The sequence below is a fragment of the Archocentrus centrarchus genome, chromosome 21 (genome assembly GCF_007364275.1).
Source record: "Archocentrus centrarchus isolate MPI-CPG fArcCen1 chromosome 21, fArcCen1, whole genome shotgun sequence".
NCBI lineage: Eukaryota > Metazoa > Chordata > Actinopteri > Cichliformes > Cichlidae > Archocentrus > Archocentrus centrarchus.
Window position 1 is genome coordinate 30,574,729 of NC_044366.1, and position 27,944 is coordinate 30,602,672.

General features: G+C 40.1%; 1 protein-coding gene across 1 annotated transcript; it reads left to right on the top strand.

Annotated features, from left to right (window-relative positions):
• On the top strand, positions 1 to 27,938 carry LOC115800201 (hydrocephalus-inducing protein-like). The gene is made up of 34 exons (XM_030757450.1): positions 1 to 43; positions 1,572 to 1,613; positions 2,821 to 2,946; positions 3,129 to 3,248; positions 3,538 to 3,672; positions 4,062 to 4,261; positions 4,554 to 4,678; positions 5,716 to 5,917; positions 6,736 to 6,910; positions 7,467 to 7,566; positions 8,557 to 8,675; positions 10,448 to 10,671; positions 10,837 to 10,904; positions 11,041 to 11,282; positions 12,309 to 12,409; positions 12,533 to 12,668; positions 13,552 to 13,704; positions 15,239 to 15,474; positions 15,554 to 15,851; positions 15,996 to 16,139; positions 17,429 to 17,572; positions 17,865 to 17,957; positions 18,208 to 18,422; positions 19,096 to 19,264; positions 19,928 to 20,137; positions 21,106 to 21,285; positions 21,393 to 21,567; positions 21,960 to 22,054; positions 22,857 to 22,984; positions 23,887 to 24,023; positions 25,726 to 25,853; positions 25,969 to 26,078; positions 27,715 to 27,795; positions 27,913 to 27,938. The coding sequence occupies exons 3-33, from the start codon at positions 2,848 to 2,850 to the stop codon at positions 27,716 to 27,718; spliced, it is 4,665 nt and encodes a 1,554-aa protein (XP_030613310.1). The 5' UTR covers positions 1 to 43; positions 1,572 to 1,613; positions 2,821 to 2,847; the 3' UTR covers positions 27,719 to 27,795; positions 27,913 to 27,938.
• Positions 27,939 to 27,944: the final 6 nt, after the last annotated feature.

The window sequence follows — 27,944 nt, forward strand, 5'->3', positions numbered from 1 at the left end:
CGTACCTGAGAGCTTTACGGAAAGAAAGTTCTTCGACACCGTGGTGAGTTTGTTATATCGTTGTTTTGTCAGGACAGCATTTCAAAGGCTTTTCTTTGTTTCCGGCATTAACAGTCAAATGAAGCCAGAGAAGTTAAAACAGATTTACAACCTGTGAGGAGAAATACCGGGATGGTTTAAGTAACGTGAAGCGCTTTAAAGTGGGCATATAATAACATGTAAAACTCCACAAACAGTAAAACAATAAAATAAAAATTAACCTCGAATAATAAAGAGCAAACTCTTTTTTTTTTTAAAAGTCTACCTGTCTTCTTTGGTCATGCCAACCAGATGTCACAGTCTCATCAATTAAGAAGAAGAAGAAGAAGAAACAGCCTTTATTGTCCCACAGAGGGGAAATTTGGGTGTAACAGCAGCCGCAGTTATTATAAATATAAATAAAGATATAATAATTCACACTATTAAGAAACGAATATATATAAAATCAACAAACAATATTAACCTTAATACTACTAATAATAACACTATATACAATGTACATGATGTGCCTGTGTGTTGAACCTATTATATATTATCCTACATTGTGTAGGCTATTGTGGTTTTTGTTGGGAGCAGTGATGGTTATAAAGTCTTACAGCTGCTGGGAGGAAGGATCTGCGGTAACGCTCCTTTGTGCATTTAGGATGCAGCAGTCTGTCACTGAAGGAGCTCTCCAGCTCAGCAACAGTTTCATGCATGGGATGGGAGACCTTGTCCATCAGTGATGTTATTTTGGTCAGAGTCCTTCTGTCTCCCACCACCTGCACTGAGTCGAGAGGACATCCTAGGACAGAGCTGGCTTTCCTGATGAGCTTGTCTATCCTCTTCCTCTCAGTTGTAGACAAGCTGCTGCTCCAACATACTGCTGCATAGAAGATGGCTGATGCCACCACAGAGTCATAGAAGGTCTTCAGGAGTGTCCCCTGCACTCCAAAAGACCTCAGCCTTCTCAGCAGTTAGAGTCCGCTCTGACCCTTCCTGTAGAGCGCATCAGTGTTATGAGTCCAGTCCAGTTTATTGTTTAGGTGAACACCCAGGTACTTATAAGAGTCCACTATCTCAATGTCCACTCCCTGGATGTTCACCGGTGTCCGTGTGGTGGGTCTGCGCCTGCGGAAATCCACCACCAGCTCCTTGGTTTTAGCGGCGTTGATCAGGAGGTGGTTCCGCTGGCACCAGTCCACAAAGTCCTGAGTCCACTGTCTGTACTCTGAGTCATCCTCACCTGTGATGAGGCCAACTATGGCAGAGTCGTTTGCTTTTACGTTTGCTTTTTACTGATTCACCCATCTAATATCTCATTAAACAGTCAAGAGATCAATAAATGAGGTCATGTTGAGAAAGCACCTCATTCCTGCGTTCTGAACAGAGTCTGAAACTGAATATAGAGAGAAATACAAGTTTACAGAGTTTCAGATTGTTAAGGAAACACCCTGATGCTGTTTCTGAACCTAATATAATAACTGAACCATGCTAAAAATCGGTGCCCAGTTTATGACTTTATGCTTTTTCTTCTGTTTCCTTTCTTGCAGGTGATTTTCACCTTGAGAATGAGCTCTAAGAAGAAGCTCTAAGTAGGTGCCGTCCTATTTGGTGAGAATGTTAAAAAAAAGCAAAAATTCCAATACTTAAAAAAAAAATCTGATGTCAAAAAAGTCTGATTTATATTTTGCCTCTGAATTTGCACATAGTGCCATTAGACTCATTAGTGTTTTGCTGTTAGTGGACAAAAATTGGGCAGAACATTCAAAGGCAAAGTGGAGTAATTAAGAGACAGAGACAAGCAGAAAAGAAATCCTAGTTCCCTCTCTAAGCTCACAATTTGTACTCCACACTCATTATTTCATCTTGGTATGCTTTAAAATATGCCAGATTTTCAAACTGAAGGCCCCCAGTTAGTTATTAGATGTTCTAAAGATCATTTAAATTTGTGACATTTTCAAAATAAAAGGCCTTAGTTTTTTTAATAGGAAGCTACCAGGATGCTTTGCCCCCAGGTAGTGATTGTAATTTATCAAGATGCAGCTGCTCATTTTTACAATCTTGACTCTTTTAACTCCCTTCACCTTTTATCGCCAACCCATTTAGCTGCAGCTTTTAGCAGCAGTAACAACATTTGCTCTGCAGTTTCTCCAAAAATTCAATAGTCTAGCTGATTAAATTGGCATTAAGATTTGTTCGGTTGTACAGTACCTCATATTTAATCATACAGCATTTTGTTTATCTACATATTAAAAAGCAATTCAAGACTTTAATTATTAATTGAAATTAATAATAACTAATTATTACATATTTTGTCACTATTGCCAAGTCAGCATCACAGATATGATAATAAATAACAAAGAGGTGCAGTTATTATATTTAGCACAATGTTTACAGTTTTGTGGGCTTCTCCAATGGCATTTTAAAATCCACCATGTAAACAGGCCACATCACTTCATAGCTTGCCTTCTTTAAGAATAGCCCTGCTGTTGCATTATTATTTAGATTTTAAGCCTTTTTAACCTTTTCTGAACTAACCTTGAAATAGGCTAAGTGCAGTTAGATGTCTCTTTGCTTCAGGTGCACTGATAAAGAGGTACCACAGTGCTGTGTAGGAAATACAATAACCCCGAAATGCTGCTCGAAATGGTCGTCACTCAAGCAAGAGAACATTAGCATTCTTTGAGCTCATATGAAGCATTATAGCTGTAAGCTGTCAAGCCAGGAGTCTACAGCTCAGCGCCTCATTACTGCTGATTAGGAGACAGTAAATAGGCCTGTGTTGCTGTGTGGTTGCAGGTGACTCCATCAGTTTTCACCCAGGAGATGTTGCAGTCCACAGAGGAGCACCTGAATCACACAACTGAGGTGCATCCACCCGTCAACCTGGAATTGCTTGACATGAGCGCCACTACACATCACAAAGTAAATGCCTGTTAATGTTGTGATATCACTCAATTAATAACTTGCTTTCCATACCAAAAGGAGTTTGACTCGACCCCAGGCCACGTGGCTGACCACCAGCCTGCTAATTTTTCAGGCTCACTCTATGTAGGGCTGTCATTATGTGTGTGTGTGTGTGTGTGTGTGTGTGTGTGTATTGCTAGTGTTCTTCCGCAGATATAGATGAGCCACTATTTCAACCCTACCCATCAGAGCTGGTCTTCCAGAACTTCAGTGCTGGACAGACCTATAACTTAAAGCTGTACCTCCTCAACAACGACAAGGTATGTTACTCAATAAGAGAGATGAAGAGCAAATTATTTTGAAAACAACATGACTCTCGAGCTAATATTTGAATCAAAAATAGCTGTGAAACAAAACAACATAGAAAAAAGAGACAATGTTGTGTGTGGAGTCAGGTTGTGTGTCTGGATTGGAAAATGATCAGAAAAGGTCTTGGCTGATTGGAGGAGAGCTGTACAAGACACCATCAAGCAATGATTAATAAATCATCACTAGCTTTGTGTTGGGTTTTTGCAATTTTTGAAAGTTTCTGTAATATTTTTTGTTAAGGTTTCACGGCACGTGAAGCTGGAGCAGCAGGACTCCGACTATTTCAGCGTTGTTGGTCCAAGTGATGGACGTAGCAACATTGCACCGGGAATGTGTGCCATGTTCAAAGTCTCCTTCACCCCACATGATAACAAGGTGCAGGACATATTTTTATTTGACTGGGCCATTCAATGGTTACACTGAGAAGGCCAGAATCAGGCATCAAAATACAATGTGATAATAATAACCTCATATAGCCTCAAATAGCCTCATATAGCCTCAAATAGCCCGGCTCAGAGCCAGAATCTTAAGGGTTAAGGCTCAATATAATGTTACACTAATGCATTCATTTTGTTCTTTGTTTATTGTTCATAGCTGAAAATACTTAAACAATAGCTGAACCGCTCATAATCAGAATGTCTGTTGTGTGTCCACATTTAGGACAAAGCTCCACAGGCTGGCAGCACAAAATTATTTATCAAGTGCTTGAATAAAGTATATGGAGTTTGTGTGTTTGCAACAACCTCTTCACTTTGTCTATACAGGACTACCACCATAGACTGGTTTGTGTGACGGAGAGGGAAAAGTTTGAGATTCCAGTCCGGGCCATTGGGCCACGTGCCATTCTTGAATTTCGAGACAAGATTGACTTGCCAGTCTGTCCCGTGAAAGCTTCAACTGAGAAAACTCAGCTTGTTTCCTATATAGGAAACAGCAAGGCCAAGTTCATGCTCTACACAAAGAGGTGAGAGTCAACACAAGAAGGGCTCATGTCTGCAGGTTATTGTACAGCACATGTATTCTTGTACCCCTCCTACACCCCAGCCCACCACTGAGCCAGATGTGGAATTCAGTGGAGTCCACAATCACAAGTGAACATAAGACATTTTGCTCACCAGCTTATCAAGAATACCATAATGGAGCTTGGGCATGCCTTTAATTAGACTTTACAGTAATTACTGTTGATTCCAATGAATGTTTTCTTGAACATTTGGGTTTCCTGTGCTGGGTTCTAAAACACTAACCTATAATTCCAGGCCATTTTCTGTGACACCTGAGTTTGGGACCCTTGATGTAGGTGAGAGCATGCAGGTGACTGTGTTTTTCCACCCAATGGAGGTAGGAGACCACAGGCAGGATTTGCTGCTGCACTACCACACTGGTAAGGAAACAGAATCGTATCCGTGTTCTCCATCCCCACATTAGTTTCTTCTGTTTTCTTTTTGCTTCTTATGCATGGTCAAATGTTTCTATGTATCTGTGAATATAAGATGTAGCAGACGAGTACATATGAACAAGGTGCTTACGAGAGGAGCGTGTGTGTGTGTGTTTTTGTCTGACTGTGAAGTCAAAGGTGACATATGTAGGTGACAACAGTGATAAGAAGAGAATATAGTCTGTCCTTAGGGAACAATGTTGTGATCGTGGTGATAGTTCAGCTTGTGATGGTGCATCACAGTCACTGTGCAGAGTGGCTTTCTCTGAGGATTTGGTATCTCTCGTCTCACCTCTACTCTCTTTTGCAGTTCTGATTTCTAGTTACACCTTAATGGCTTTAGTGTACTGCACAAAGTAAGCTATCAGAATTTCAGTCTCATGTTGACTTTTAATTTTGCAGGACACTGCGAGATATCACTGAAAATGGGTCGTCTAGCTCTAACCTTTAGCAAATGACTAGACAAAACTAAAGTGGAGAAAAGCTGACCTGCACTGCTTTGAAAGAATCCCTAATTATCTCTTGTACCCAATACTTTGACACAGCTGCTCTGATTTAACAGTGTTGGGAATTACCAAAATCACTTCAAATTTTTCTGAAATGTTTAATCCACCAGTATGTGCCAGCTCTTTATTTGAAATGATATTTTTAATGCTAAGAAAGAGTTATTGCTGTTATTCATTCATTTTCAGATTTACTGATTTACAAAGTGGTTTTAATGTTTGAATGTTATGCTTGATTAATTTCTGACTTTCTGAAGTCCAGTATGGCAGCTCAAATTTGGGTTCAACAACATGAATTCAGTTTGTTATTTTCCTCATAAATAACAATAAGCCAGAAGTTTTAGTTTTGACAGATTCCTAAAATATTTCTGTATTCTTGTTTTTACAACAGGTGGTCTAATATATTTGTGAAACACTTTTTGTGACACTCTGAGAACCAGATATTAGCTCATAATAAGCATCACGATGTCTTGTGCTCAGGTGAAAATGTGTCCATTAGCCTGTATGGGTCCTGTGAGGAACTGAACATCCACCTTAAACCTGACTGCGTCTGGCTGGCAAATACTTATATCTCCCTGACCTCTACACGCACAGTGTCCCTCACCAACAGCGGTGACATCCCACTTCAGTACCGCTGGACTGTGTGGCCCAGCCAACATGAGGAGGACCTGAGCTCATTGAGGTATTTATGGATGCACATATTTTAATAAATGCAGAAGAGAAATTTGTTTGTCATAAGTTTGATCTGTATAAGTTTTTGTCTCTCTCTCTCTCTCTCTCTCATATGTACATATACATATATATATGTGTGTGTAAAAGATTTAGACCATAGCATCCACAGTGCTGTGGTTCAAGCACAGCTCCATGCTGGGGGCAAAAGTACAATCTATGTCCAATTCAGGGTACCAGGGGCACAAAAAACCTCAGGATACCAGCGGGCCCCACCTGAGGGTACCTTTTCCCCAGTAAAGCTGCCCTAACCCCACAGTGGAGGAGTGCCAGGCTCTGCGGCTGGATGTGTGGAGATTTTTACATGGCCAGAGCGCACCATTCGCGTATAAAGTGTGTGGTGAGAGGCCGTCCCTCCCATGGAGGCCATGCATGCAGGCTGGGGCTGTGAGAGCGAGCGAGCGGGTGTGTGTGTGTGTGTTTGAGTTTGAGACCCCTGCTGTACAGCAAGGCTGGCTTCTCCCTGTACAGTTTTCTTGGTCTTCAGCACTCGGCAGGTGCTGTGAATTGACTTTGATTAGGACAGTGGTGCAAACTATGGCTGAAAGGGGGTGTAAAAACTCTACACCGCACATGGGGGAAGTTTTCAGCACTTTATATATGCAGCAAGTAGAATTTCTTCTGTTTTGTGTTTGTTTTTTATCAGAGGTGCTCATCATGTTCTTGCTGTTGGACAGATCTTTGTTCTTCTCCTTGCCTCTTTTTCCCTCTAACACTGCTCATTCACTTCTTCTTGTACTTTTCACCTTCTCTCTCCCTACCTCTCTCTAGGGAGGGCTCAGTGCCCGAGCCGAAGGAAGAAGGAGAACCAGAGCTTTTGCAGTGTGAGTCTGACCCCACAGGGATCCTCCCACTGCAGTCCAGAGCCCTGCAGGAATGCAGAAGCGTGGGTGCAAAGGAACACCTCTGGACTCTCTCACATGGCTGCATAACTGTGGAGCCTGCGGTGTGTTTGCCTTTTATCATTTTTCAGCATCATATGTTTTCATCACATGTATTTCCCTCTTGCCAAACTAACTACCTAAATGTATTTACCCTGCCCCTTGCTTCTTTTCCCTGAACTGCAGAGGCAACAACTTCTCTTCTAGTATGTCTGCATAATGTTAAACCTTTCTTACAGGGGACAAGAATCTGGTTCCTTGCCCAAGAGTGATTGAAATTTGTGGATATTTCTGTAGAATATTTCTTGCTGCATGCTGTGTCATCAAAGCTGTATTGTTGCTGTGAAAACAAAATGCTCAGCTCTGATGTTAAGTTTGTCACAAAGGTCAATTCTGTTGTTTGCATATAAGTCCTCTCTGATTCCTCAGTGACAGTAAAATCACAGATTATGGTACGTCTCTCCTTAAAGCTTTAGATAGGATGGCCTGTTCTGACACCACTGCCCCCAAAACTCAGCCCAGGTCCCTGAACAGAGAAAGAGAGGAGACAGACGACAGAGAGAGTGAGAGAGGATGGAAGTATTTCACTAAAATAATAATTCTTGTCTTCACATGGTTCAGGAGGGGGAAATATGGCCCAGCATGACAGCAACATTCAATGTCATCTTCAAGCCTGAGGAGGCCGGACTTTATCAAGACACCATATACCTCGATGTCACAGGTCAGTGCATGGCTGGATGAAAACAGTGCTCATTCATGTGCAGAAAATGACACCTGGTCCATTAACTCTATAACGCCAGGTGATCGCCGCTGAAGTGCCAGTTACTTGACCTTACTAGTGGCGAACAGCTGGTTAAGACGTAGTGTATCACCGTGGAGTCTGCTGATCAAAGGAACTTTGATCAGCCGGCTTCTTACCGTAACTCTGTGACCGTTTGTCCTATCGGAAAAATTCAAATGGTTCCCGAAAACTCAGAAAATGCACTTGACAGCCATATGGGGGTATTACAGCATTTGTTGCCGAAGTCCATGAACGGCGGCACTTTTGAAGTATGCTGAGTTGCATTCAACACTTTCGGAGGTATAAGGTTACTATATCCTCAGGATGACTTTAATAACTTTAGTGATGATGCTTGGAAAATGTTGACATGTTAGTTACACAACTGGTGAGCAGATCTTAAATGTGTGTCCCAACAAATGTTCTGCTGAAAGCTTAGTTGTTTAAGAACACAGAAAAGGTTGTTGTGTGTGTGTGTGTGTGTGTGTGTGTGTGTGTGTGTGTGTGTGTGTGTGTGTGTGTGTGTGTGTGAGAGAGAGAGAGATCAGTCAGATTTAAGGTCAGAACATCATGAGCCAAAGGTTAGGGTAAAGGATGGATAATTTTTTTTCCACCTTGATTGCTTTAACTACTTCAAGCGGACACTACAGCCTTGCTGTAAACAGATAACTTTACGCTCTCATGAAAGAATATTGTTCCCTCTGTGAGTTAAAGCAGACAAACTTTAGGTAGAGAAGTCTGTGTAGCACTTAACATTAACATATTTTGTATTGTGATTTCATATATCAATACTTTAAATTATAAGCATAGAAGCAACATTTACACTTTACATGCATAAAACCTGTGTGAGATGCGTTTCCTGCAATATGTGTTTTCTTTTTGGGGTCTTTAGCTTTATTATGACTCTTCCATCAAAGCTGTCTGTCCTTTTAGGACGTGAATCACGGTTACCCCTCACAGTCAAGGGTGAAGGCATGGGACCTCATCTTGTGCTCAACTATGACGGGCTGGATTTAAAAGACATGTTCATAGGGGAAAAATTTCGTCAAGAGGTAAGAAAAACCAAGCCACTGTGAACACTTGTATCCCTTTACAATTTTTATTGTTGGTACACTTCAACTCTGATCTAAAAAAAATATCCAGGAAATAACATTGTATGATTTTTAATAATTAATTTGGATTTTATTGCGTGAAATAAGTATTTGATCACCTAACAAACAGCAACAATTCTGTCTCTCACAGACCTGTGAGCCCTCCTATTCTGCACTAATTACATGTATTAATTGCACCTGTTTGAACTTGTTACCTGTATAAAAGACACCTGTCCACAACTCAATTAATCACACTCCAACCTCTCCACCATGCCCAAGACCAAAGAGCTGTCTAAGGACACCAGGGACAAAATTATAGACCTGCACAAGGCTGGGATGGGCTACAGGACAATAGGCAAGCAGCTTGGTGAGAAGGCAACAACTGTTGGTGCAGTTATTAGAAAATGGAAGAAACACGAGCTGACTTGTGTTTCTTCACTGTCATTCTTCCTCACTGTGGTGCTCCATGCTAGATCTCACCTCGTGGGGTAAAGATGATTCTGAGAAAGGTTAGGAATCAGCCCAGAACTACACAAGGGGACCTGGTTAATGACCTGAAGAGAGCTGGGCCCACAATCTCAAAGATGACTGTTAGTAACATACTATGCTGTCGTGGATTAAAGTCCTGCAGGGCACGCAAGGTCGCCCAGCTCACACCAGCAAATATCCAGTCCCGTTTGAAGTTAGCCAATGAACCATCTGGATGATCCAGAGGAGAAGGTCATGTGGTCAGATGAGACCAAAATAGAGCTTTTTTGGTATCAACTCCACTCTGAGTGTTTAGAGGAAGAAGGATGAGTACAACTGCAAGATCACCGTCCCAACTGTGAAGCATGGGGGTGGAAACATCACACTTTGGGGGTGCTTTTCTGCAAAGGGGAGAGCACAACTGCACCGTATTGCAGGGACGATGGATGGGGTCATGTATCGTGAGATTTTTGGCCAACAACCTCCTTCCCTCAGTAAGAGCATTGAAGATGGGTCGTGGCTGAGTCTTCCAGCGTGATGACCCAAAACACACAGCCAGGGCAACTAAGAGCAGCTCCGTAAGAAGCATTTCAAGGTCCTGGAGTGGCCTAGCCAGTCTCCAAACCTGACCTGTAATTGCAAACAGAGGTTTCTGTACCAAACATTAAGTTCTGCTTTTCTGTTGTATCAAATACTTATTTCATGCAATAAACTGCAAATTAATTATTTAAAAAATCATACAATGTGATTTTTGGGATTCTTTTTTTTAGATTCAGTCTGTCACAGTTGAAGTTTACCAACGATAAAAATTACAGACCTCTTTATTCTTCATTAATGGGAAAACTTGCAAAATCAACTTTGTGCAACTTTGTGTGAGTTAACAACCTTGATGGGTGTAGTTTTATCCTGCATGGTGTTAGCTCCACCAATACACAAGCAAACAATATAAAATATCTTGTTTAAAAAAATTATGTGTAATGATTGACAGTTTTTCTTTTGCCAGTTTTAATGCTCAAATATTATCCTGACAGCATCTACCATTTTTTTATCTATTTATCAGCTCCATAAAACAGCGTCTGCATTTAGATGATCATTGTTGAGTATTTGCTCTTCAATTTAAGACCTTTAAAATCTAAACAAACCAAAGTGTTTATACATAAATGAACTCATTCTCTTCTATGCTGAGTCTTGTGATAATACATAGTTTGTATTAAAACTGCTATTATTTGACTGTGGGGCTCATACAAGAAATCTTTCTTGTCCAGTTGTGGTTGTCCAACAAAGGGCCAATTGACGCCCCTTTTAGGTGGTCAAGTCCTGACAGCACTTTTGGCCGCTGCTTCTCCTTCAGTCCTGAAGAAGGTGTCGTTCCCTCTGGGGCCTGCCAGATTGTGGAAGTATCTTTCCGCAGCTCCATCTCTGGTTCATTCTCTGAGGTCTTGCTCCTAACTGTGGCAGGACAGCCTCAACCCCTTACCTTCACTGTCAGGTAAAGCTGGCAAGCAATGGTCTGCTAGGACATTTACACATAACAAAGCACACTTAAAGACTGACCCATGACCCACGGGTCCTTTACGATCTCTTGACATATTTTCAAATCCTTCATCTTGTCGTTCCTAAGGTTTCAAGGTTTCCTTGTCTTTTTTGTTTTTAGGGGTTCCGTCATTTGTCCCACGATCCACTTCAGTGTTTCAGAGCTGAATTTTGGGGACGTAGCCTTTGGTACATTACATTCAGTCTTGTAGTTCTGATATATTTTTGTAGCATAGATCCAGTTAATCATGACATTCAGAAAAAATGTGACTCATCTTAATATTTTTGCATTTTCTCATATTGGCTTCTTTATCTCTCTGCACAGGTTTCCCAGTAACATTAATTTGTACCCTCTTCAACTCTTCTTTTGTGTCCGTGAACTTCGCCCTGCGTGTCCTGGGAGACGGGTTGGGTTCTCCTAGCATTAGCTCATTCGAACAGGTTTCTGATGAGTCACGAAAAAATTGGCAGGGTCATACTGCTAGAGATCTTCATCCATGCCCTGCAGAGTTCACGGTCAGCCCAGCAGCAGGATCAGTGCGTAGCGTGTCCGATGAAGACATTAAGGTACAGTTAATTAACACCATCACCACTACTGACAAAATATTCCTGTTTTCATGTAATGCAATTGTATATAGAGTAGTATAATAGTATATATAAATGACATGACTTATGTATAGAAGAAAAATATTATGGTGAATCTTGACTGATTAATGAATCTTGAGTGATGAGTAAACAACAATACACTGGCAAAAACAGTGTTAACAGTTATTGAGAAATTAAACAAATCAGAGATCTTCTAGGATATCGGTTAATAGAATGGTTTAGAGTAACAATGTAGCCAACAGTTTTTCATGGGCATTACGTGATTACAGCATGAACACAGCACAGATCTTGTTAGCAGTTTATGTTTTGATAAAAATGTGCTTCCTTGTGGTTTAGCAGTCAGAGATAAAACACATCCACCAAAGCAGGTTTCTCTGTCTAACTTAATCTTTCTCAGACTTGCTGTGCTTACATAAACACCTACTAAAGTGCATATAGTTAGGTTCATAAGAATTGGGACAGTGACAGAGTTTTTGTAATTAGCTTCTGTATACCACCATCACAGCATGTTTTAAGTCAAACAATCAAGATGTGATTGAAGTGCAGACTTCCAGCTTTAATTCAAGGATTATTTAGGAATTACAGCCATTTCAGTCTCCCATTTTGAGAGGCTCAAAAGTGATTGGATTATTAAAAAGCAGTTTGATGGTTATTCACTTCCTACTTCCTCCTTGACAGATTAACAGGTCAAAGATGTGGAATTAAGTCCAAGTTTTGAACTTGTAGTTTGTAGGTTTTCATTGGAGCTCTCATTATGATATAAAAAGAAATACTGATCCAAGTGAAGGAGGCCATCATTAAGCTGAATAAACAAAATAAACAGTGAGTGATAAAAATTTAGGAGTGGCCATGCAGATGCAGGGTACCTCTTTAAAGCTGAACATTGTTAACTGTTATTTCTTTACCTTTTAATTTTAGACGCTGGTGTCCTGTGTATGTATTGCTCTTTTTGTTGTCATGTCGTATGTGTGTGTGGTGTATGTGCAGGTGACGCTGTGTTCCAACACACTCAGGACATACAGGCTGGCACTGGTGGTGGATGTTGAAGGGGTCGGGGAGGGAATTCTGACTCTTCCTATAAAAGCGAGGTTAGACATATTTTTTATGAATCAGTTCTAATGAATGGAGTTTTGGCATGATGCAGTGAGGTTACATTGTCTTGCTGTTTTTCTCTTGCTCGTCTGACTTGCTGTTTTTCTCTGTGTTGATAGGTGTGTTGTGCCTCAGATTGTAGTGGAGACTCCAGTGCTGGATTTTCAAAGGTGTTTCCTCAATCACGCCTATGAACAGCGAGTGCGGCTGACCAACCCCAGCAGTTTGCCTGCCTGCTACGGCATGCTTGATCAGGTTGGACAGAGCTCTGCGGCGACAAAAAAACTGTGCCTGGATTTAACTTTTCGTTGAGTCGGCTCAACATTTTTTTAGGAGTTACTTTGACATAACTCAAGACTCAAGTAAACTTAAAAAAAAACTAATTTGTTCAGAAAATCCAACTGAAAAAGATTGTTTAAAACCAACAATAGAAGCATTTCCTTTTAGTTAGTGTTCATGTTCCCAGTTCATGATTCTGGTGTCAACAAGATGTTTTCAGCCAGAAAACTGCTGCTCAGTGGACATCGTCTCTTTTTTGGACCAATCTCTGTAAACCCTGTAGATGGTTGTGAGGGACAATCTTAATAGATCAGCAGTTTTTGAAATATTCAGACCAGCCTATCTGGCACCAACAAGTGCACCACGTTCAAAGTCACTTAAATCACCTTTCTTCCCCATTCTGATGCTCACTTCAAACTTCAGTAGGTTTTCTTGTCCGTCTACAGTACATGCCCAGATGCATTGAGCTGCTGCCATGATTAACTGATTAGACATTTGTGATAATGTGCAACTGAACCAGCATACCTAATAAAGTGGCTGGTGAGTGTGATACTACAACCTTTACATTGGGTAGGGATAGTTTTGTCGATTGTATGAAGAGAGTGGTGTTCTTAGTGTTCATATACAGTATGCATAAACAACAATTTCAACATAATTTCAGTCAGGAGCTTCCCGTGCGTCTCCTAGCTAAGGCCGTTGGAATACTGCATCGCTCTCTGCATATTGCTGTGTTTGGCAGCCTCCAGCCACCCCTGGTCAGCGGAAGTCTTTGTGTGGGAATGCAAGTTAAATTTATGTGCGTGTCTGAATACAGATAGTATTTATTCTCTAATCCACCTTTATTTCTCTTCTGTTCCAGGAGGTGGCCTTGTCATGTATTGGCCGAGGACCATTAGTTGACATCCGCAGCACAGAGCTACACTTTGGAAAAATTCCCGTTCTGACGGACATCGCCAAAACCCTGGTCCTGTCAAATCGGTCACCTGTTCCAGCTCGCTTTACTACTCCAATGGTACAGACACTCACCTAAGAAAACACAAATAGCGTGTGGCATTAGGCAGGCACATATGAAAAATGTATTCAAAAACACAAAAACAAAGCTGTTGTTTCATGATTTAAAATAAAGGAAAAATACAACAAATACAACTTTGCATGTTCTCACATGTAGAAGTTTGATCCTTTGGGAGCATAAAATAAATGATCCAAGTTTAGATGTTCTACAGAAAAAGTTTCTCCTCTGACTCTCAGGTATCAGTTGATAAAATAACATTACGTCTCACTCAGCTGTCTGGGAGAAAGACACACAAATAGATGAGAGAAAATCGTGGAGGTACTCAAACTAGCTTGTCATTGAAATGGCCGTCTGTGAGAATGGCTTCATCTGTTCTATCCTACACAGTGTGAGAACATGCAGGCAGCCAGAGAAGAATAGTATGAGAGCACCGCAGCCTGCACACGAACACATCTGCTTTCCTGGAAAATCTCTTGTTTTGTTTTTTTTGTTTTGTTGAGAATTAAAAAAATTTTTTTCACTGTATTTGACACAAGATTTGGTGGGCTGTAGTCACTGTTGATAGCAATCGATGCTAATTAAGCTCTGTGATGCAGCAGATTTGATGTGATGGTCCAGTCATCTTGCTCCTCACCCAGGGGACTCAACCCCTTTACCATGGCCATCCTGGTAATGACACACTTCAAAACAGCTTCAACATCGTCCTCACTCAATCATACAAATGCTCAGAAAGTGATCGGTGACTTGCAGAGTCATTCACTGGCCCAGTTTTGAGTGCTTGTGTTGAACATTTTTTCAAGGTTTTCCTGTAAGAAAGTGGCTTTGAATGTTGGCATTTTTAAAATTTTTGCTTCTAAGCATTTTCTCCTATTGAGTACAGATTTACTGTGTTGTCCTATTGACAGTGAAAGCATCAAAGCTCCACTGCATCAATTAAAATTTTACTTTTCAGCATACAGAGCTGCTGTGAAGAACATTGATTGTGATCTTGAGCACTGAGCCCAGTGAAGAGGTATCTGTTATGCTGAAAGACTCAAAAGATTTATTATGTCTATTTTCTCAGTACAGTGTTTTTTAATTTGGAAAAGTCAAATTGAACAATCCACAAAGCTGGGAAATAAAATATACTTGTCTTGCAGTAGCTCATTTTTTAACACTATTCTCCTGTTGAGGTATTTCTTTATTTTAGCACAGTTTATGTTCATGTTATCTAATGCACATCCACACATTACTCCTCTCAGTGTGGGCATGTGTTTTGTCTTACTATATATTAGGCAACTCAGGGATCTCATGCTGCATTGAAATGTTGATGTGATTATTCAGCTAGATAATACACATCTGTCTCTCAAAGTCCACACATAGCAAGAATCTCAGTAACTTTGTGCAGTGATAGAAAATGCTCTCACAGGAGAGATGCTTTCATCACATTTCAGTGCTGGAACGTCCTGTTGGAGCTGCCTCAGTTTTTTCCTGTGGGAACACCTCAGCTCATCATCTTCACAAATTGACTCGGATTATGTTTCTGTTTCCTCAGATCAGAAAGTCTTTTTGGCGTGTTGAGCCCAGGGAGGGGGAGGTGCCACCAGGGAGCCAGGTGGAGCTCAAGGTTGTGGTGCACCTGAAGGACACGATTCAGTTCAAGGGCAAGTTAGAGGTTTCCATTCAGGATAGTCAGACCCTCACTGTCCTCCTGTCTGCCACTGCCACTGGCACTACAATTGTCAGTGACAGGCCTTTTGGTCCCAGCCTTGACCTAGGCACGCACTTCAGGTAGAGCTGAACTTTGACTTGTTACTAATTCACGTTGTAGATCTGAATGATATGACTGACAATCATTCCATTTTATAAGCCATGAACCATACCAGTACCACTTCAAGCTCTCCAACCATGGCAAGAGAGTACACCGGATGTACTGGAAGATCGATACCTCACAGCCCACCACAAAAGCCCACAAAGGCGGCAGCTTGCCCAACCAAAGCTTCCTACCTCCTATCTCCACTCCTAAACAGAGAGATGATCCAAGGCTTGGATCTTTAGTCCCTTCCAGCAGGGAGAAGTCGGTGGTCAGCCTCAGTCCATCTCGTCTGGAGCTTTTTCCAGGCTGCTCCGCTGACATGGTGCTGACAGTGTCTTCAGACTCCCCTAAGGTGAAATTGTTCATTTGCAGGCCTTAAAGTGAATAATCTCAAGCTTTGAGGTTCATTATCACAGCCAGTATATGCATGCATTAAAGTACACTATGCAGTATAGTATGGAGTACACGTAGAGTATGTTTCTTTTTGCCTTCCCAGGTTGTGCGTGAGCGTCTGGTGTGCTACGCTGTTGTTGGTCAGCAGAGCTGTCAGGAGAAGATCATGTCTGTAGATGTTACTTGTCGCCTTGTGGCTCCACTGCTCAGCATTTCCTCAAAGTGGCTGAACTTCTATACAGAGAAGGTGAGTCAAAAAATCATTAAATAACAAACAGTTCATGGGTTGTTTTTTGCTGTTTGGCTTCTGTTTCCTTTTTGTGTTCTCTTAATTTTAGTTAAACTCTATCCATTTCTATTGCTGTTGTACTTTATTAAAAATTACTAAATAAAGAGTTTTAAAAAAATAAACAGTTCATGATCTAGAATAAATGTTTTTGTTTAATGCTATATGCTGTAATGCTTTGTTCTTAAGTATGTGAGGGTGGTGCAGGACATGCATGAGGACAGCAAGACAGAATACATGTGTGTGAAGGTAGATGAGTTTAAATACCTGGGGTCAACCACCCAAAGCAATGGACAACAGAGTGCTGGCAGAGTAGAGTGGGTGGAGACAATTCAGGGTTGATTTGTGACTGAAGGATCGCAGCAGGAGTGAAGGGGAAGGTTTATAAGATGGTAGTGAGACCTGCTATGCTGTATGGTTTGGAGATGCTGGGACTGACAAAAAGACAGGAGGCTGAGCTGGAGGTGACAGATTTGAAGATGTTCAGATTTTCATTGGGAGTGACCAGGATGGACAAGATTATAAATTAGTTTGGAGACAAAGTTAGAGTGAAGGCTGAGATGGTGCAGAGGAGGGAGAGTGGATATACTGAACAGAGGATATTAACAATGGAGCTGCCAGGCAGGAGGAAAAGCTGAAAACCACAGGAAAGGGTCATGAATATAGAGAAGAAGGACATGCAGATACAGACGTGACAGAGGAGGATACTGGGGACAGGGTGAGATGGAGGCAGACGATCCACTGTGGCAAAGCCTAAAGTAGCAGCCAAATGAAGAAGATGATTGTAATGGTCTGTATTTTATATACATTATATTGCCAAAAGTTTTCATGCACCCATCCAACTCATTGAATTCAGGTGTTCCAGTCACTTCCATGGCACAGGTGTATAAATCAAGCACCTAGTCATGCAGACTGCTTCTACAAACAAGAACGAGTTGCTCTCAGGAGCTCAGTGAATTCCAGTTTGGTACTGTGATAGGATGATACCTGTGCAACAAGTCCAGTCATGATATTTCTTCAGTATTAAATATTCCACAGTCAGCTGTTAGTGGTATTTTAACAAAGTGGGAGTGACTGGGAATGACAGCAACTCAGCCACAGAGTGGTTGGCCATGTAAAAATCACAGAGTGGGGTCAGTGGATGCTGCACAGAAGTAATCAACTTTCTGCTGACAGAGTTAAACTGCAGCAGTTTCATTCTTGACCTTTGTTGTTGTTCACTTACTTAAAGATATTTTTATGTGTTACAGGTCAAAGGAGAGAATCTGCTGCCCCTATACGAGAAGCTGATTTTAAAGAACGTGTCCTCTCTGCCTTTATCCATGAAGCTCTCGCTCGTAGAACCTTTCTGTCTGTGTGAGGCCCCATCAGACCCTACTACAGCTACCACTAAGGTGCCCATTGTTGCTTGTTAGTTGTTTTCATTTTGAATTCTATGTATGATGCTGGATTTGTTTCATGATAGCTTTAAAACTCGTGGCCAGTCGCTGTGAAGCTAGAGATCAGAAGGATGTTTATATTTAAAAAGAAATCCTTCTGTCCTGTTGTAGAATTGCAGTAGATGCTTTGTGAAATGATGGTTTATCATCCAGATGTGAGGCTCTGAAAAACAAGTGTTCTTTCATTATTTTGATGCATTTACTGAAATGCATAATAGTGTTATAACTTGTGTCTGTATTTTTCCAGTCTGTGGTTTTAGGTGACAGATGTGAGGCTGAGTTGTGGGTATGCTTTAATCCAGCTTTCTGTAATGATCGAGTGTCACGAATTGTGGATGAGGTAATTAGGATGCAAATTTTTTCACAATTCTTATATTTTCTTTCACTTCTGCACTTTTGAGCTGTAGTAAAAATTAGATACATAAGAAAGAAGTTATTTGTGCCTTTGTTTTGGCTTTTTACTCATTTTAATTATCAAAACTATGTCTTGACTCAGCTATTGGATAAGCTTCTGCTTTAGTTAAAAGCCTGATGAGACTTAGTTACTAACTTTGTTAAAATATCCCTCTCTTCCTCGACATGTTTTCTAGTTTCTCAGAGTTAGTTACTTGGGACACCCACAGCAAGACGTGGTGGAGCTGCACGCTGAGGTCCACTACCCCAACCTCGACTTCTCCTCCACCACAGTAGATTTTGACTGTGTGTTAAACTGCACAAAGACTCACAAAGTAATCACCATGACCAACTGCTCCCCGCTGCCCGTATCATATTTCTGGGCTTTTCTGGATGACCACAGTAACATCAGGTATATTTACCCTGAATCTGTCCACACAGTATGACAACATTTGTTACATTTACAAAGCAGATATTATCTGTTGCTTCATGTTGTATAATTGTAAAGTTGTGTTTTTCAACAGTGAGACTTTCAGTCACATATTAATGACTAAGCAAAAGTCCTGCCTACAATTCTTGCATAGAAATAAATTTGCCTCATTTAGTATGCTCACCTCATCCCTTGCTTGATGCTTGCCTGCTGCCTGCCCCCCCTCTCCCTCTGCATCTGTGAGGCCCACTCAAGTTTTCTTTCTACATACGTACAGGAAGGTGCTGTTTTGCCCTGCTGAAAAGTACAAGTTAGTTGTACTTTGTTTTTGAGTGTTTTTTTGCTCTGTTTTCTTAACAATCAGAAAAAGACTGAAGCTTAATTTACACAATATGTATTTTCCCAACATCAGCACATCCAAAGATTAGACAAAATTTACTAGTTTAGAATAAAAATGGGTCCACTTGAAGGAGATGAAGGATTTTTGTGTTGTCTGTTAAGATGCTAAAAGGCAGTATCAATCAGTTTTCTTGCTTCTTCACTTAGAGAATTTTTCCTATTTGCCATTTATGGTTTTAATGCAGTTTTTCTGTTTGTGAGAAAAATACATATTTAGCTTTAGGAATTTTTTAATCCTATTATCTTTATCTTATAGAAAGTCAGAGATGCTGCAAGGAAAAAAGAAGCAGAAACTTCCAGAAGGTCAGACTGAAGAATGGAGGCCCTTGTCTGCAACTCTCTCACCTGCCGTTTCAGCTCCTCTGAGCCCTGTGCCTGTTGCAGATGCACACAGCAGCTCACAGTGTCCTGTGCGTGTGAAAGAGGTAAGAAAATAATTCCATGTAAACCAATTAGGATCTCTTTATGTTATTAAGACATTCTCACAGTTTAAATAATTGTTTTCTATTATCTAGAATCATGGGTAGATAAAAATGGGTATCATCTGCATAACAATGAAAATGGATGGTATGTTCTCTAATAATACTACCTAAGGGAAGCATCCATCCATTCACTTCTGCTTATCCTGTTCAGGGTCACGGGTGGGGGGGGGGGAGTGTAAATAGAATTGGTCCTAACACAGAACCCTGTGGAGCTCCATAATTAACCTTAGTGTGTGAAGAAGACTCCATATTTACATGAACGAATTAGAGTCTGTTAGATAAATATGACTCAAAGCACTGCGGCACAGTACCTTTAATACCTATGGTATGCTGTAATCTCTGTAATAAAATATTATGGACAACAGTATTGAACACCACACTGAGATTCATCAATGGAGTATTTTTTATTAATCAAATCTCATTTCATTCTTGTCCATGCATTGCAAAAGTTGTAAATTTATTGTCCAGTATCCCAGAAAAACAAAGGCATTTCTTATACATTGAGTGGGAAAATAAATAAATTGGAAGCAAGTTTTTTTGTTTAAAGTCTTCAAAACATTGTGACTGAGTAAAAACTGAACAGTGGTTTCCCCTTTGTGTGTGTAGATATTTGATATCTTGCCAATACGTGGTCATCTACAACCTGGGGATCAGCAGGCAGCCACTTTCTCTTTCTATGGCCACGAAAATATCAGCAGAGAGGTGGTCGCAGAGTGCCATGTAGAGGAGGGGCCTATATATGAAATCATTCTCAGAGGACACGCATCAGAAATCAGCTACAGCCTTGACCCCACCCATTTGGACTTTGGTCAGCAGGTACGTATACAGGGCTCCTTAAGTTTAGCATATGGTGTCTTTATTGCTCAAGTGCTAAGTCTCAGATTTCAGTTCAGCAGCTTTACATCAGTATAGGAAGAACTGTGGGGATGCAGCAGTTTTAACAGGAAGTGCCAAAAATTTATGGATGGCTGCTAAATTTTTTTATGGGCAGCCACTTTAACATTAGATCATAAACAGAGGAGCTCTCATGTGACTCAGAGCTGGATGAGTAGTGAGAATTAGCATTTCATTATGAGGTGTAAAGAGTGCAAATCATTAATGATAATAGTGAGAATAAAAAAACAAACAAACCATGATCCAAAGCAGACTACCAGGCGAACGGCTATTGGACCACTCAGGAAGCAAGTTGGGGGTGGCTTCTGTGAAGGCCCAGGAGAGGGAAGAAGGGTCAAAAATTAATCTATGAAATAAAAAAAATGACACTGACTTTATGTGCACCTCTCAACTTAGTTTTGAACCCTTAAAAAGTTCCACTGTTGAAAGAGCTACATTTATCATATTTCTAGGTCTGTATTAATATCATAAGTGGTTGCCATTTCACCTTGTTTATAAACACTATAAACACTGCTGAGAGGAAGCACATTGATGTTAAATATCTGTCATTTTTCCACACTTTGTACCTCCACTCTTTCTCTGAGAATGCAAACCATCTGGACCAGTTATCACTGACATTCAAAACAAGAACAAGTTCATGTTTGATTTGATTTGATTGCATTTTTGTATAAATCTCTTATCTCCTTTCTCATATTTTCATAACCTAATGTTGTAAATGACATTTAAAAAAAATCTAATTGTTTTTTCTACAGAATATACTTGGTCACTAGGTACAGTTCTTTGTTTGTCAAAAGCTGCTTAACATGATCATTAATAAAAATGAAGACACAGCTAACTTTTAAAAGCAGGCTGCTGTTGCTTCTCTCTTAATGTCTGTCCTTTCCTTCTAGCTTCTTCATTGTGTAGGGGAAGCTTATGTGACCCTCACAAATACTGGCAAGCTGGGCTTTAACTACAGTGTACACCCTGAAAGAGAGGAGGAGGCTTATGAGAAAGAAGTGAGGCAGATGAAGGTCTTTGAACAACAGGCCCAGGTCACACCTGGTTGGCCCATGGTCATTCCTGCTCAGGTGAGTTTACCTTGGGACCGCTTCTGTTGTGGATGTTTAAGGTTATTTTATCACGAATAGGGATGTTTTTTACTTTATTTATTCGTGTGTGTGTGTGTGTGTGTCAGGGTTACCTTGATGCTGGTATGGTACAGGTGCTGCATGTACTCTACCTTCCGGGTATCCCTGAGGTGTTTAAGAAGAAGCTTCAGATGCAGGTGGCATCCCTACCACTGCAGGAGATCACTCTGACTGGAGTCGGGGTGTTCCCCAGGATCAGCCTGGACTTGCCACGAAACCTGCGTATGCACAGTCATGCACTCATACACACAGATGCTCCCGCTCAGCTCAGTGAGCTAAAACATGAACATCTGCAGTGATTTAAAAATTGTCCTTTTCTATCAGATTAACTGAATGTTTATAATCAGACAAATAGGCTGAAACATAGTCAGTATAAATGAGGTGTTTTGCATGTAGACACATATGGTTATATCAGTTTACTACCATGTTGAAGAGCCTCATAAGTATGTAGTCAAACCGAATCATCCCCAGAATCTTATGTTACTCTGTTCTTCTTTTTAACCCAGTTTTACCAAAAAGCATCGAGCTTAATCGTCCAGCTGGTCTTCCTCATAATCGCACATTTGTGGTAGCAAACTGATGTCTTTATTCCTGCACTGTGATTTCTCTTCTAGCAGAGGAGTGCTACAGTGATGTGTTGCAGCAGGCCAGAGCAGCTGTGGAGGCAGATGGAGTCAAAGAGATGCTTACAAATGAAATTAATGTCGGGGTAGGAGCAACAACAGAGGCGACCTGCGTACACACAGCCAGTGACTTCATATTAGCATCACCTCACATTTTCCAAAATGTTGTGGTTGAAGATTAAGAAAGAAAACACTCTGCATGAATGTGCATGTTGTGGCCACATAGGGAATTAATGAGCATTTTTAGTGAACGCTAAGCACAAATAAAATCAGTTGTTCCAGAGGTATTTACAGTGATGAGGTGTGACTTAGTCCAAGCTGACAGAGAAGCAGGCTGCTTTCACCAACTGGGTCCTCACTGGTGATTAAAATTAGTTATTAAGTTGTAACAGTGTCTCTAATCAAATGTTCTACATTATAACTCATAAATTCCTTTATATTTAAACATATTTTCATAAAAATAATAGCTAAAATATTAGCTTTACATACAAAATGCAGTAGTTAATGTATTGTATTGCACTAGAGTTATTAAAGTAAAATTTATATTTTATTTATATTGAACTTTCAGTCTAGAAAATCAGCAAATATCCTAAATACAGATTTGATATCATATAACATGTGAATGCAATATCCACATCTTTTTGTCTCCATTGTAACTGTTTCCTTGATATTGGATGTCCCAAGGTCATGGATGTTATCTTTAAAGACCAGTTTATGTGATAAATTAAGTGACATGTTCATAAAAACAACTATTAAGATCTGTTTTGAGGTACTTATACTCACCAGTTCTGCTTTTGTACCATTCAAATACTTTTGGATAACTTTGGAGTGTTTTTATGCCGCCTTCTGTCTCCCTCTGCCCTCTTCTTTTCCCTCTTTTGTTTCTAGTATGAAGAGCTGCTTCAGATGGAAGTTGATAGATTGCTGGTCAGAGAAAATGCTCTTGCTGTGGCCGATAGCTTGCTGGAGTCTGAAGAACCAAAAGAATCCTTCAGAAAGTGGAACAAGCTTATAAAGTACATAAACACAACCACACACACCCACACTTTGGTGGAAGAGATTCACTGGACTGAAGAGAGATCTGTCTCAAAACTGTGTAATTCATTACTGACTCATATTTCAATGCGTGGTATTCTTTATTGAATGGTATTTGTGCAAAGTTGTGGCAGTCTGGTTATTTTCACTGAATTCTTTAGCTCGGCTGTTTGAAGAAAAAGTCGAGCTATTGTTGTAGCTACAACGTCAGCGGCGTTGGGCTCTGTTCCAAAAAACTTGAATGTTGGCCATAACCCAGAACGATGTGACCTAGTGTAACCATACAATTCTTTGTTAATATTGTTTACAATTATCTCCTGTCTGTCTGTTATTTTCATGTTTATTTATGTAGAATTCCACAAAATTCATTTGTCCATTTAGTTTATCTGACGTGTTTGGTGTGCAGAACCTCTTTTGTTGTTACCTTTTGTCCCCCTACGTTTATTTTTCTGGAACAACGCTCCTTTATTAGGAGCAGTTTTGCCTCTAACCGCCCCGTTTTCCTGCTGCATTTGGTGGGAGCGCAAATAAGTGGAGCCTCCCTCCAAAATACGTCGGTGGTCCAGCCTGTTTTAATTCAACACAACACAGAGAGAGAAAGAAGAAGGTTACACTAGGATGTTCAAATCCACCAAATCCACATACTGTTCAAACCAGACCCCTCCTGTCTCCTACTGAAATCAAACCTAAAAACTCAAAACAAAATATTCTAAATTTATTATAAATAAATATTAAATTTGGCAAAGTTAAAATACATACAATCTAATCAGTTTTTTATTTTTTAAATAATTTAATGTATTACAATAATATTACTAAATTGTCAGACCTTGCTTGCTTGTGTTCAGTGTTTTATTCTTCTGGTTCTGTTTCAATCTGTCCTCAGGTTCCAGCTCCCAGAGTATCTTCTAGATTTTGGGTTTGTCATTCCTGGCAGAGTCGTCAGTCACGCTGTCAGAGTCACCAATATTGGATCAATACCCGTGTCTTTCCACGCCATTAGCAAACATCTTGGGAGCACAGGTAATGTAATACCTGCTCTTGTCCTGTGACATTTTCAGTTCCTCATCTCTCTCTCTCTCCAGCTGTCTTTTTTACAATATACAATATATTTTCCACATGGTTTGATTTATAAATCAGAAGTGATTGTTTTTATGGGACAATACTGAAAAACAGAAGGTGGGCAGCCCTGTCAAAGTGTTATCTTCTGCATTAGTGTGGAAAAATAAGGTATTTAAATAAAATAGTTACTTTGCAAATGATTAAATATTACAGTGAGATATTTGCATTCTGTCAAAGAAGAACTAACCAATAACCAGGGTTATTATAGTTAACGAAAACGAACGAAATAACGAAAACTGAAATTGAAAAAACATTGTCGTTAACTGAAATAAATAAAAACTAAAATTAAAAGGAAAAAACGATAACTAACTAAAACTGTAATGTGCGTTTAAAAACTAACATTATAGATAAAATGACCTTCCTTTTCTTGTTTGTCATTTTATTTAAAAACCTTGTGGATCATTTTCCGCTCTCCGAGTTTAAGCTGGGAGCGCCGTCGGGCAGCTGTGTGCGCGTGCTGCGCTCACGAGCTGGTCCACAAAGTAATGGCAGCGGTGCTGAGAAAGCGTCCCATGTGGAGTTTGAGTCCGATAATACAGATAGAAGAACGTCTTGTTGTGAATGATGACAAATTATGGAACACGTCTCAGTGAGGAAAAAACACCAACATCAAAGTCCACCTGAGAAGCGCACACAAGACAGCTACGGAAACCGCTCAAAAGATAACCATGAACTCTCCCCGGAAATACACCTGACGGGGGAAGAGACTTGAGGCTGACACGATTGAACATACAAGAGCGACTGTGGGGAACAACCAATGACGCTACGAGGACAAAGTAACAACACCGACAATATATACACAGCAGGTAATGGGCAAATGGGAAACAGCTGGGAGGGAAACACAGGAAGTAAAACTAAACCCAAAGCACAACGACCAAAAGACCTACCAAAATAAAACAGGAAATAATCTAACATGGTACACACTGGCTTGACACCCGGAGATACTGACACAGCGGGATAACGAACAGAACACAGGGAGACAGAAACAGAGACCCCACAACAAAACAGAACCATACAAATGGAACAAAATCACTGGACCACCGGCCCAGGACCATGACCAGTTTTAGTTAGTTTTTTAAACTCACAATGCAGTTTTAGTTATCGTTTTTTCCTTTTAATTGTAGTTTTTATTTATTTCAGTTAATGACCATGTTTTTTCAATTTCAGTTTTTATTTCATTCGTTTTCATTAACTATAATAACCCTGAGTGACAGTTGCATCTAAAGAGGGATCACAAAAGCAGGACACAAGGTTACAACCCTGCATCCACAAAGATTTTCATAGGCAGGTGTTCACAGGTATGAGGTGTGACTTGAGACAGCCCATGTTTCCCAAGATCCTTGAATTGGACGTGTGTCTGAGAGACTTGTCACTGCTTTAAAGCAGCACCAAGTATTGATTACCTTTAGTTGTTTTTCTGTCTTGTTTAATTTATTTTATATGACGATAATATAAATTTGTAGCCGTTATTTAACCATTTTCGTGTGTAAAGCTCTTTTACAGTGTGAGGAGTTTAATTATTTTTCACTTTTGTCACATTTCTCTTTGGTGCATTTGCATTTAAAATTAAAAATGGTTTATGACTCTTGTTGGTTCTTCACAGGTTTCACAGTAGACTCTGAGAGCCCGAAGAATCAGCCCCAAGAGATGACGCGGACATTGACAGTTAAATTTGACCCTAAAGGAGCCAACCTGAACTTGGGGTATAAAAGCGCTGTCCTCCCAATCCAGGTACACACAGGCGTACACCTGTTTATACCCACAAACACAATTTGTGTCTTTTCATTTTCCCTCTGTAAGCCACTTTGGCTCTTTGTCTCTGAGAGGATTTTCTTTGCTTTTACAGGTCACAGATGGTCCAGTGGTGCACGTGCGACTGTGTGCAGTGCCATGCCAGCTGTCACCGTGTCCAGCGATACCGTTCAGTTTGACACTTTGCAGTGCAGCATGTGTCAGGTACAGTATGACAAAAAGTGAATCATGTGATGTGACTCTGTTAAAGTTTTTCATGCTTTTATTGCAGTACTTTCATATATTTACAAAGTCAGATATTCACTATATTCTCAAGGCAAAACAAAACAATACAAAAAAGACCCTACTCATATGAGTACACCTATGTAGTAAATACAAATGTATTCTTAAAATCAATGAAACAATAACTATAGCAATTGATTTCACAAACAAAGTGTAAAATAAAGAGTCCTGTAGTTACATTAACTATGTGTTTTATTTATTTTTTAAGCTCAACTGTGCAGATGTATAATTAAAAACACACATTACTGAGACAGAAATGGTGCAGGCAGGTAAAGCCACTTAACCCTCAGACTCACTCAGAACTTACAACAAAGTTTTTTTTTTTTTGTCGTGAGCTTTAGGGAGGATGAACTGTCATGAAAACCTGAAAACTGTTACAAACAAGCCAGATTGGCAGGTATATTAGACTAATAGCCTGACTGACTGAGAGCAGAAATACTAAAATATAGTAAGTGGATGCTGCGTATGTAAAACTGTTTGGGTTAATAAAACTGGTTACTTTTATGTATTTAAAAAACAAACTGGATTTCCTTTTTTTCAATTGTTTGACTGAAAAAATTACATTTTGTTCCATTAAGATTGAAAAAATGATAAGCAATTAAAATCTTTTGTTCAAAAGGGGGATATTGTGTGCTAATTTCTATCTCTATATTTTTTTCTTTGACTTGAGTAGCTGTGCATGAGTCACAGTTCAAAATAATCCTTATTTATGTAATTCCTGGGCATTGGTGCAGCCCCTCACTTCATCTGTTGTGTGAAACCAGCTGTTTTAGCTGTTCTCCTTTTAATCCAAGTTTCTTCTGCTGTTTCTCACAAACAAAAGCTTTGAACAGCAGGACCGGTCTCAAGCACACAGCTCTTTTTGCTGCAATGGCACCAGAAGATTTCACTGTATGGAGGAGGTTTTAAAGCACTCTAAAGCACTCTGTGTTTTTTTGCCTAAACATTTGTTGAAGTGTACAGTATTACAGAATTCAATTCAATTTAATACAGTTTGATTTTTATAGTGCCAAATTACAACATTCGCCTCAAGGTGCTTTAGATTGTAAGACCCTACAATAATTACAGGTAAAACCCAAGAGTCAAAGTGACCCCCTATGAGCAAGCACTTGGTGACAGTTTAAAGGAAAAACTCCCTTTTTAACAGGAAGAAACCTCCAGCTGAACCCGGCTCAGGGAGGGGCAGCCATACGACCCTGTGAGGGTGAGGGGAGGGAGACATAATTAAAAATATCATTCATAATGAGAATTTTGACATTATTGATTGTACATTTTACAGAGAACAAAGTTATTGCATAAATACAATAATTGTTGTGTTGCACACATGGCCTTGGTGCTAATAGGAGAGAGGTATACTGCTTCATTATAGTGCCCTCCTACAGGAATCAGTAAATTATTGAAATAAGTGCTTCTTGTCAGATTTATACATTTTAACCTTTGGTAGTCTGAAGGCATGAGTGAATCTCCTTACCTGACACTGCTTTTGACTTACAGTAATGTGATATAAGTTATCATGAATGATGGTGCAAACTGTAAGAATTCTTTTCTAACCCATCAGGTGAAGATGATTCAGCTCCTGAACCAGGAGTCTGTGCCGTGTCACTGGAGCATAGCTGAGGAGGTTAAGCCTTGGAAAAAGGTGTGACTACTATTATTTTATGGATAGAACAAAAACTACATCTGTATAGTGATAAGAAAATAGAGACAAACACAGTGCATTGCTGTGATACCTGCATTGGTTCTTGTTCACACTCAGGTCAATAAGTTCCTGCCTCTCTACAAGCGTAG